We start from the raw sequence: 12,385 nt of genomic DNA, 5'->3' as shown, positions 1-12,385 counted from the left end.
CTTGTGCACACGCATGCTCTCTCTTGCTCTCAGATAAATAAATAAAATCTTAAAAAGTTCTAAGGGCGCCTGGCTAGCTTAGTCAGTAGAACATGTGACTCTTGATCTTCTGGTTATGAGTTCAAGCCCTACATTAGGTGTAGAGATTACTTAAAAATAAATCTTAAAAAAACCCCAAAAAGTTAGTTCTAAAGCTAAGAATAGGTAGAATCAGTTCTGCTTTTTCTTCAAATATTGCCAAGTTGAATCTGTGAAGAAGTAATGATGTTTTGCTTAAAAGAGATTTTTTTCTATAAACAGAGTGAAGTATATTTGGTAAAGTTGAATACTTCTTTTAAATTTTTATTAAATTTGAATATCTGTTGTTTTCTCTTACGTTTTAATATAATGTAAACTTGCGGCCCTTCAGTTTAAAAAGTTAATATCATATAAAGTTTGATCTTTTAACTGAGCCACCTAGGTGCCCTTGATCTTTTTAAACTAATGAAATACACATTTAAAATTACAGTTAAGGGGGCGCCTGCCTTCGGCTCAGTCATGATCCCAGGGTCCTGGGATGGAGCCCCACATCGGGCTCCCTGCTCAGCTGGGAGTCTGCTTCTCCTTCTCCCTCTGCCTCTCCCCCTGCTTGTGCTCTCTTGTTCTCTCTCAAATAAATAAATAAAATATTTTTTTATTTAAATAAAATTACAGTTAAGATAGTACAATTTTTTTTTTTTTAAGAATAGGCTTAAAGAAAAGTGGGTTCTGTGAAACCCACCCACGTTTCAAACATTGGAAGTTGCAGGCCGCAGTAAGAAAAGTGCTTGACTGAGGGTTAAAAGACAAGGAGGGTACATATTGGGCTTGGTTTTGCCCAGCAGCAGCGGTATTTCATTGAGTGTGCTTTGTGTTAAACTGAAGCAAAACCCAAGCCTGTCTGGTTCTTGACCTCCTGCTCTGAACTACCATGTGGCACTTTCTTGCTATATATCACTTAGATGTGTGAATTTGAACAAGCCACTGCTTCTCCTTGGATATAAGTTTATTCACTTCAAACGCTGATGCTCTGGAGGTGAGCAGTTCTGTTGGCACTCAAGTAGATCATTTAGGCAACAGACTTGTTTCTGTGGAAGCTGATGAATAGTTGTTTATTCATTCAACAAATAATGTGTTGGTGTTCGGATTTGCTAAGCTCGGGGGGTTTCGTAGAGCAGCAGACCTAATCATTGCTGTCATAAGTGACAGGGGCTGTCATAATTGAAGGACAGAGTGTGATCTGGTCACACAGCAGTGTGTGACCTACTACACACCGGTGTAGGAGGGCTGGAATGGCTTTCTGGAGAAAGTGCGATTTCAGTGAGACTTGAAGCTCACCCCCTGAGTTTAAAATAGTAATTTTTCTTTCCTCTAGACCACTGCTTCCTGACTAAACTCCTCACATCTCTCTTGCCTCTCTCTAAACTCTTCATTTGTTTATTGGTTCATTCAGTCTTTCATTCAGCAGCAGCTGTTTACCGAATGATTACTACATACCAGGCAGTTCTGGGAATTTAAAACCTACCACTGAACCAGTTGAGATTTTTGCTTTTATAGAACTTATATTTTAATGAGGTAGGAAGATGCAGAAGGTAGACAATACTCAAAAATAATACGTAAATTATATGCCCAAATTCTTCAAAATGCAGCCGTAGTGAGGACTCTTCATTTTCTTGCTCTTAGGCTGAAGTGCCGCCCTGCTCCACTCTCCCCTTGGCTCACTGTTCAGGCCCCAGCCCCCTGGCTCTGTTCCTCCACACTTTGATTTGTCAGGTCTCTTTCATAGTAGCTGCATCTGAAAAGTTTCCTGGAATTCTATTTTTGAATTTGAGATTCCCTGTTGTCACATGCCCTCTTCACTTTTTCTGCGTAACATGCATCTCGGTAATGGTTTCTTAGCTGCTGTATAATCATTTAAGGGCCTGCCTTTTTCAGCAGACTGTAAATTACATGAAGCCTGGGATGGTGCCTTTCTTGTTCCCTTCTGTCTTCAGGGCCTGGTATTGGCAAATAGGCTGGGGAGCTGGAGAATGCCTGGTGGGCTTAGGGGTGGGAAGGAAAGTCAAGGTAGGGAGGCCTGGGGACGAGACTGGTGGTGCAGGCGGGATCAAGTACATCACGTAAAGGAGTTGAAGTTTGGTTCTCAGGCATTGCGGAGGCATGAAAAGTTTAAACAGGTTTTGGGAATACTAGTTTGTTTTGATAACATTTAATGCCCTAGAAATCATTAATTAGATAGTTTGATAACACCCTCAAGCATGGTGGATTTAATTTTTAAGCTGTGAAAGTAGTATGAAGTATAAAATTTTGATCTTAATGGTAAAAAAGTTAAATATGTACATAAGTGTCTGCAGCAGTAAGTCAAAGTTCCCTCTTTCCTAACTTAATCCTACCTTGAAGCAGTAACTCAAGGTGATGCTTTTGTATATGTGCATGCATAAGCTTTTATGAGCATTCCTAGGTGTTTTTCTGTCTTAATGTAGATAAGGTCATACTACTTTTTTAAAAAAAATATTTATTTATTTTGGAGAGAGGGTGGGTAAGTGGGGAGAGGGAGGTGGGCAGAGAGAAACTCAGGCAGACTCCCTGCTGAACGGGGAGCCCAGTGTGGGACTCAGTCTCACACCCATGAGATCACAACCAGAGCCAAAACCAAGAGTCAGATGCTCAACCAACTGAGCCATCCAGGCGCCCCCACATATGACTCTTAAACAAAAAGACAACCCAATGTACAAAAATGTACAAAGTGTTTGAATAGACATTTCTCTGAAATGGCCAATAAGCACATGAAAACCTGTTCATCACAATTAGTCATAGGAAAATTCAATCAAAGCCACAATGAGATACCACTTTACAACCACTGGGGTGGCTGCAGTAGAAGATTATCAAGTGCTGGCAAAGATTTGGAGAAATGAGAAGCTTTATACACTGCTCATGGGAATGTAAAAACGGTGCAGCCACTTTGGAAAACAGTTTGGCAGTTCTTCAGAAGGTTAAATATAATGTTACCATGTGACCCTGTGATCTCACTCCAGTTATATATCCAAAATATATATATGTCCACTCAAAAATTTGTACACAGATGTTCATAGGAGCATTTTTGATAGTAGCCAAAAAATTAAAAACAATCTAAATGTCCATCAGCTGATGAATGGATTAAAAAAAAATGTGGTATATCCATACAAAGGAATAATATTTAGCAATCAAAGGAATAATACTGATACATATAAAAAAAGATAAGGTCATAATATATATATTTTCCTACAATTCGCTTTCCCCCACAGTGCGCACTATATTTGATGTATTCTTGGAGTGTAGGAATGACCTTCCTAAACCCAGTCCTCATTCCCCGGCATAGAGCCAAGGCATTTGGAACTCTGTGCTGAGTCCCGAAAGGTCCTGCAGGAACAGGCCATGCCTTCCACTGGACTTCATGCTGTCATTTTCTGCCACTTGCTTTTTGTCTTCAGTTTTCACCTCATGGACTCAGTTTCTAGAACATATGAAATACCTTCTGAATTTGGGTTTTTGTTCATGTTGTTCCTTCTGTTTAGACTTCTTTCACCCTAATCTTCTCATGGCAGTGGTTGTTCTCTTCAGGCTTTAGTTTACATTTTACTTTAGAAGGACCCTTTCATTTTTTTTCTTTATTTAAACAAAATATTAAGTAATCTCTGCCTCCAATGTGGGGATCAAACTCACAACCCCAAGATCAAGAGTCACATGCTGTACTGATGGAGCCAGCCAGGTGCCCCCAGAAGGACCCTTTCTTAGTAGTGTATTTCCAACATGTTCTCTCTGTCTTCCTCAGTACCTTTTGTTTCCATGTAACATTTGTTATCAATTCTCAATTGATTTGTTTGCTCTCTTTCACTTTCCCTCACTAAAGTAGGCTGTAAGTTCCATGAGTGCAAGAACTATTTCATTTAGTATTACATGTGGATCAACCTCATCTTTTTAAAGACTATGGCATATTCCATTTCATGTATGTATCCTTTTGGTACCAGTCCCTTATTGAAGAACTTTAAAGTTGTTTTTCTGATTTTCTTATCAAAACACCAGCAACAAATTAAAAATTCTCTCTCTCTTCCATGTGCATGAAGTTGCTGGATTGAATGATTTAGGTCTTCAAACTTTTGATAGATACTAACAATTCTTAAAAAGATGGTACCATTTCATATGACATCAGTAGTGAGAGTCATGTCTGCTTACCTTCAGGCCTTCACTCCTGCCTATTGGCAGACTTTGGCAGATCGACTGTGGTGTGTGTCATTGTTTCAGCTTCTATGCCTATAATTATGTCTAAAGTTGAACATATTTCATACATTCTTTTGGATTTCTTTTTACGGAAACTTCTCATTTAATCTTTGACCATTTTTCCTGATAATTGATCTTTTTTCTTGTTGATTCAGGCTTTTTATTAAAAAATGCTTTTCTGGGGGCGCCTGGGTAGCTCAGTTGGTTGAGCGACTGCCTTCGGCCGGGTCATGATCCTGGAGTCCTGGGATCGAGTCCCGCATCGGGCTCCCTGCTCAGCGGGGAATCTGCTTCTCCCTCTGACCCTCCCCCCCTCATGTGCTCTCTCTCTCTCTCTCTCATTCTCGCTCTCAAATAAATAAATAAATAAATAAAATCTTTAAAAAAATGTTTTCCTGTCTGTAGTCTTATAGGAAAGTTATACTGTGTGATATATCATTGCCATTGACTTTGGAACTGTATGGGGCTTTTCATCTCTTTACATAGCCTGATAATAGCTAAATGTGCTAAAAGAACATATTAGAGATAAGTGTATTTAATAGTTTCTTGTTGAAACTGGTAATAGTTTTTAAATGTCAAATATATAATATGTCCTGAATAAAATATCTTGGGATAAATGAGTGACAAATGTAAAATTACTTTTTAGTGAAATTTGCTTTTCATAGTAGGAAATATTTTTTTCTTAAGAGTTTCCAGATAAAAATATAGGTTGCCCAGTTAAACCTGAATCTTAGATAAACAATGATTTTTTTTTTTTTTAAAAGTATGTCCCAAATACTACATCATGGTAAGGAAATGTAACATATCGATTAGTTAAAAGACAAGATTGCTTTGTGGCAGTTTATAGAAGTGTGGGATTTGTGGCAGTCAGAAACATTTTTTTAGAAGTTTTGCTTTGTGTAAATAGATCTCTATATGTCCACACGTAAGTATGATTAATGAATTCTGTGAATTATCTTTTAACATTTGCCTCTTTGTCAGTTCTCTCAAGGTAACAGACTTTTGTGACAGCAGTTTATTTTCTCTCCCAGTATATTTTGCAAATATACTATTACACATTTGAAAGAAAAGACATGTTAAAAGTTTCCTTTTAGGCTCCTTATAATCCAGCCTCCATCAGCCAGTGCTCTTCCTGTATTTTGTTCGCGAGGCACTAATTGTCCGCATTTGGCAGGTTTAACACTTCCTGACAGAGAGGCTATTAAGGGGAGGTATTCTCCAATAACTGTCACTGGCTTGAACAAAGAACCTTCAAATTCAATGTGTGGAAACCACTAACATTCTTAAATGACCCTTTTCATGGATTTTTATCCCTTCAAGCTAAAATTTGGAGAATGTAGGGTCAGCGAAAACAGCAAGGTGTAATAAAGCAGTAAACCTTGATTTTTGGGAGAGTAGACTGGGAGGTATAGATTTATCTCTGACTTGAAAACAATTGTTATTTGGAAAATCTCATTAGCAGATGCTTGGAGTTAAAAAAAAAAAAAAAGGACTTAAAACTGATGTCGCTTTCAGGACCGCTTTGAACTTAACAAGCACCTATTTGTGGAGCAGACTGGCTAATGAAAGGAAATTAAATTTTTCTGACAACTTCCCCTGCCAACCTCCTTATTCAGGGGATGTTATTAGGTACTGAAGACTTTTTAAGGAAGATTTTTTTTTTTATTAGACATAAATGAACCGGTTATAAACATCCCCCGCCCCTCCTTTTGGGGGAGGATTCTGACATGGTTACTCTACATTTTTAAATTACTAGCTTAAAGACTTACAAAATACCAGGCTTCACTTGAATATTTTAAAGCAATTTTCCAAAAAGTCAAGCATTCTCACTAGCTAATGGTTTCAAAACATTATCATTTCTTGTGATTAGTTTACATCTCTGAGTTGTAAAGAAAAGACACATTTACTAGGGAGACTTGGATTTAACACCTTTTCAGCTTTCTCCTTACTGTTCCATGGGGAAATGTATCAGGAGTGTCCTGTGCTCATGTGTTAGGTGAGTTAATGATCAATGAAATGGTTTAGATCCGAGGGAACATTTTCTTCTCTCAGTTGCATTGGTTGATATTTAGCAATAATTAATCCTTATATCCACCAACTCTTACCTTGTACTTCTTTGAGAGGCATTTGCTTTCCTTGGCTTTTTCGAAGTTTTCCCCCACAAGTTGGTTCATGGAATTTAAGGTTTTAAATTACATAACAAAATGTACCTAGTGAAGATAAAGTATGTACCTGAGAAAAGGATGAGAAGAAAAGGGAAAAGTAATGAAGACTACTAAAGGAATTGTTTTGGGGGGGGGGGAACAATTGGCAATTTCTGTAGATACTGCTGAAAATTTACTTTTTGTTTCTAGAAAATCTTGAGCCTCTCCCAAACAATAGAGAATCAACTCCCCCTGCTGACAGAATCCAGGAAAACATGACATGTAAATATCAGAGGGACAGAAACAAGCTGGCCGTAGACAAGCTTTAATGATTTGATTTATGATTCAGTATTGATTGTAAACATCTAAATTCTGCTGTTAAATTCCAGCAACTGCACCAAATCATTTGGCAATTCTGGTAGTGCTTCCTGCCAGCTAATTTCAAACTGCTTTGAGTTTCTTAATATAATAATGATGAGGTAGAATTTACATTCCACTTATGGTATTAATTTTACATTTCTCTGAATGAAAAGAGGTAGAAGGTTGTAAAATTGAACATTAAATGAATCAGAGGAGACAGTAGTGCAATATATGACTGCCCTAAAGACATTGTGCAAGGGCTGATGGGATTAATGTTGGATCTCATTTCCTGCTTTTACAGGATGCAGATGAAGCTGTCAGAATTGCAAGGGAAATTGGTAAGTTCTTAAATTAACCTTGTTAGAGTTTCTAGGTCTTTCAGCAGATACGGTTGAGTAAACGTGTAATAAGTAACCCCATAGAGCAAATGATATTTTAATACTTTCAGAATTTTGATTACTTGTCCCTTTGGAAGAATGTATCAGCTGAATTACTATGTTCTGTTATGAAAGAGAACTTTAAAGAGTAATTTGACTTTAATTACAGCTCTTTTGTAAGTTGAAATCACGGGCTAGTTAAAGGAGGAATTGTCTTAACTCTTGAGCTTGGATGTAATGTAAATTTTATGTACTTAGTTGAATACAACTTATTAAGGTTAAAGACATAGATGATTAAAATGAAGATTTCCTGTTTGACAAGGCCCTTCAAGTTTTTACCTTTTCTTAAGATGTTAAATATCACCTTTTAATAACCTTGCTGGAAAGAGAATGTGAGAAATCAGAACTGAATATTCTAAATTGGAGTAAAAGGTAAACTGAAGGACTGTTTTACTTGACTGTTTTAGGTACAGTTATACTGGGGCAGGGCTTATCAACTTTTTACTTTAAAAAATATTCCTATTGCTCATGACTACGATTCTATTTTCAGTGTCTGCTAATTAAAAAAATGTATGAGGGCATATATTGTTATCAGGGATTAGTAACGCTATTAAATAACTTTACAATTGTATTAAGCAAATTAGTATTTGTATACATTTGACAGAACTTTGTAGGTATGTGAGAGAAATCAGACAATGCTTGGCAGTCAGGAAATTTCAGCATCTTAGCATTCCTACTTGGGTAGGGCCAAACTTTTCAGCATCCCACATTAACATTTCTTTAGTCCTGTTTTCTCATTAAGATTGATGACTCAGAATTATTTTTTTCACTGGTAGAGCATTTGATTTGGCAAAATTTACATAGAGGTGTGTGTAGATGGGTGTGTGTGTGTACACGTCTTATTTCTGAAAGTAACCAATTGAGTTAGTAAATACATTCTTTACAATAGGCTCAGGCTAGCTTAACAGTTATTCAGTGATCTGGAAAGTTGTTTGGTTTGTTGGGTCCCTGTTTCTAGTTGGGTCTGGCTGAATTATTTTAGTTTGGCTCATGGTTAAGTGTGTTTTGTTGTTTATTTGTTTTACAAACATTGCTGCTACTGATGTAGATTTGGACTTAAGACCAGGTCTTAGAAAATCTTATTTTATCTGACTGCAGCGTCTCTTCCTTAGTCATTTCTTCAGACATACCAACATTTTCAAAAAGCATTTCAGTACTTCACAGAAGATTTGCTAGATTGTTGAGTAAGTTGGACTACTTGGAACTGATTTGTGGTTTATTCTTTGAGAAAATCAAAAGCATCTCTCTGAGGTTTGAAATCACTGGCATTCCTCACAGCCTAAGAGGCATGGAGCATACCTGCTGGCTTTTGAGGAGACTTTTTTCTAAAGTAATTTCATTGTATACTCTTAGATTTAAAAAGTTGTCTTTCTGGTTCTAGTTTAGATAGTATTGTTATTAACTCCATAATACTATTAGCACAATAATATTTACATTAAAAGGACAGAATGGAGGAATTTAGAGAAATGAAAGGGATTAGAAGACTATCATGAATTACATTGGCATGCCATATTTCGAATTATGACTCTTCAACTCTTGAGCGTTTCCTTTGTATAAATGGCAGGCTGCAGATTGTTTGCTTTCATGTCTGGTCTTTTTTTTTTTTTTGATAATCTGTGACCTTTAAAATAATCAGTTAATCATAATGGGACTCTGAATGGTTCTCATCACTTGGCTTTCCTGCCTTAATATTTTAATGCTGTGCTTTACTCCCCTTTGAGCTTACTCCGGAGGTTACCTAATTCGATCTCAGGCTCTTTTCTTTATATTGAGGGATAACCTTTATGACTCCTTCCTCCTTCCTATCTTTTAATTCTTCTCCAATTATGCCTTCTCATTTGTGAAATAAATGATCGTAATCATGGCTGTTAAGTGTCAGAGGGCTAGTGTTTTGCTTATGCTGAAAGGGAAGCCATAAAACTTGAGGTGAAATAAAACATAATAAAGAACTACGGTCATCAGCTTTATAAAGCATTTGGATTTTCCCTGAAACCCCTTCTGAATCACCACGGAAACCTCCCATAAAACTTTTCCCCTCAAGTGCCAGCTTCTAAAATAAATGAAATTACATATTATCAGTCTCTTGGTATTCTGTTTCATTTGGTGATTCATCAGTTTTGTTTTCTACTGATTTTATTGAGATCTACCACATTTTAACTACATTATGATTCTGATGGGCCTTTGTGAATTCATCTGAGAGTTAACTTAAACATTGATTCCACAGGAAAATATGCTCCTAGTTCTAAACAACTGAATTATAATCAAACCTTTGAACCTGTCCATTCATAGGTAGCAGATTGCCTATGTCATATATACCTATTTACAGATTTCTCTGCTTTACTTCTTTCTGTGTTACATGGAGAAAATAAATTGATCATCTTTTCTGTGGTTCCCTCCTCTCTTGTGTCTTCTCTTCTGGAAACAGGAATCTATGAGGCCAAAAGAGGAAGCTAACTGCTTTGAGCATTGATGTATTAGGTGTCTTTTACATAATAGTAGCTCTTGTTTATGGAGCCTTTTTTCCCTGTAGCAGGCACTTTGTGACTGTTATTTCTAATGCTAATTCTTGGGTTAATTATTTTCATTTACATTTAAGAAACTAAGGATTAGAAATAATAAGTAATTTGCTCAAGGTCACAGACCTACTGAGTGGTGGGCCTGCTTTGAATTTAGGTTCATTTAGTGCCAAAGACTATGGATTTTTCATTATACTTTTGCAAAACTAATGGGATTAGAGGATGAGAGCTAAAATTTGAGTCATCACTTTGTGTAAGATACTGTAATGCACTTAAGCATGTTATATGTGGATTTAAAGAACCAGCCTCTTATCAATGATAGGGTGAGAGACCATTAAAGCTAATATGTTGCTTTTGTGTGCTTGTTTTTTGGTCTTCCTTGTCTCTCTCATTCTCACTCCTGACTTTTTCCTTTGACCTCTCTAAGTTTAGAGATACAGGGCTATTGATCCCCAGTTTATCTTTAACCTCAGCGATAGACAACAGTAATCAGCTTGATTTGCATTAAAGTTTGATCTTTTTACTTGATCAAAGGTCTTCAATACAATCAAACTGAATTGATTCCTAAAAAAGAAATTGGAAACTAAAACCTGTCCTTTAACCACCTCCGGATTATTCAGATTCTTTTCTTTTGCCCATCTTTCTCAGAATCACAGATCTTGCCTGATTTAAATAAAAATTTTTTTGATCCTCAGATTCACCATCCTCTAAGCCTGCTTCACCCACAGTTTCTACATCTCAGCAGATGTCACTCCTTTTACTCAGGGGCTAAAGCTAAAACCCAAGGTCCGTCCTGGTGTTGTTGCCCTGTCATCCTGTTGTCAACATTACCAGTAGATACCGTCAGTCCTTCGTTCAAAGTAACCTCCCATATTCATTACTCACTTTTACTACCAGTTTACTACCAGTCCTCTCTCCCAAACTACCGTTGTCCTTGCAGGGACTGTGACAATACTTTCTCTACTTCTTTTCTTAAACACTTCAAAGTCATTCTTCACATAACTGTCAGTGTGATATTTTAAAACTCTAAGCAATAAGGACACACCCCATCTCATCCCATACCATATCTGCTTTAAGCCCTCTAATGGCTTTTCCTTGCATTTAGATAAAATCAAAATTCCTTCCCCTGACTACAACCCCAAATGATTTGGCACCTGCCTTTCCCTCCAGTCTCATTTTAGACTACTCCCTTCATTGCCTACTGTGCTTTAGGTACACTGGCTTTCTTGAATATACCAAACTTCAGAGTCTTAGAGTAAGGGTTGTTTATTTTGGGGGGTGGGGTAGGGGGGTTCTTGAATACTCTAGCTGATATTTTCACACAGATGGCTCCTTGTAGCCTTTCGTATATTGGCTTACATGTCATTTCTTCAAAAGAAGACACTCTCATATTGCCGCTCAGTCATTCCTCTTATAACCATATTCTTAATCTGTGTAGATGTTTTTCTTGTTTGTTAACTTTTTCCTCTGTTATTTTGAAAAATTTCCAATCATACAACATTTTGAAAGAATTTTACAGTGTGTACCTATATTCCCATCATCAGGATTCCACTATTAATTTTTTGGAGATTTGCTTTATCATTTATCCATTTGTTAATCCATCTTGATTTTGGTGCATTTCAGAGTGCTGTTGCAGATATGTATCCCACTAGATACTTTAACATAGAATTATATGCATACATATATGTATTGGACATGACTGTCACCCCAGAGAGTTCCTTCATGCTCCTTCCAAGTCAGTCCTCACCATTTTCCCCAGGTCCAGAGTCAGCTAGTTCTAAATTTTTATAGTAAAGATTTGATTTTTAGGGCTCCTGGGTGGCTCAGATGGTTAAGCGTCTGCTTTCGGCTCAGGTCATGATCCCAGGGTCCTGGGATCGAGTCCCGCATCAGGCTCCTGGGATCGAGTCCCGCATCAGGCTCCCTGCTCCTTGGGAGCCTGCTTTTCCCTCTGCCTCTCTCTCTCTCTGTCTCTCATGAATAAATAAATAAAATCTTTAAAAAAAAAGATTTGATTTTTAAAAAATTGAGATAAAATTTCAATACTATGAAAGTCTTTCAAAGTGTGCAATTCCGTGGTTTTTAGTATAGTTACAATGTTATGCACCCATCATCACTGTCTAATTCCAGTACATTTTTATTGCCCCCAAAGGAATCTCTGTACTCATTAGTATTCACCCCCTTCTGCCCTCCAGCCTTGGCAACCACTAATTTATTTTCTGCCTCTATGAATTTACCTATTCTGAATGTTTCATAAAAATGGCACTTTTTGTGTCTGGCTTCTTTCACTTAGAGTTGTTTTCAAACTTCATCCATGTTTTACTGTGTATCAGGTTTTATGACTGAGTCGTATTCTGTTCCATGAGTATACCACTTTGTTTTTATCCACTCACCTGTGGATGAACAGTTGGGTCATTTCCTCCTTTGACTGTTGCACATACTACTGCTTTGAACATACATCTACATGTATTTGGGTACCTGTTTTTAATTCTCTGGGGTTTATACGTAGTTGTGGAATTGCTGGGTTGTATGGTAATTCCATGTTTAACCTTTGGAGGAACTGCCAAATTGTTTGCCACAGTGGCTGTAACATTTTACATTCCTACCAGCCATATTCCAGTTTCTTCACATCTTTGCCAGCATTTGTTATGTT

At 37.2% G+C, this 12,385-nt stretch overlaps 1 protein-coding gene across 5 annotated transcripts in view; it reads left to right on the top strand.

The window, feature by feature from the left end:
• Positions 1–12,385, top strand: part of PCCA (propionyl-CoA carboxylase subunit alpha) — a 394,194-nt gene that overhangs the window by 121,663 nt on the left and 260,146 nt on the right. For all 5 annotated transcript variants that reach the window (XM_073894335.1, XM_073894336.1, XM_025874636.2 and 2 more), the window contains one exon: positions 7,081–7,117. In XM_073894335.1, the coding sequence (XP_073750436.1) occupies positions 7,081–7,117 (37 nt within the window). The remainder of the gene's footprint in view (positions 1–7,080; positions 7,118–12,385) is intronic.

The sequence above is a fragment of the Callorhinus ursinus genome, unplaced genomic scaffold, assembly GCF_003265705.2.
Source record: "Callorhinus ursinus isolate GAN/ISIS: 27379988/994484 unplaced genomic scaffold, GSC_fseal_2.0 scaffold7, whole genome shotgun sequence".
Classification (NCBI taxonomy): domain Eukaryota; kingdom Metazoa; phylum Chordata; class Mammalia; order Carnivora; family Otariidae; genus Callorhinus; species Callorhinus ursinus.
The sequence above is the reverse complement of the archived record's forward strand: the minus strand, read 5'-3'. Positions and strand labels throughout refer to the sequence as shown.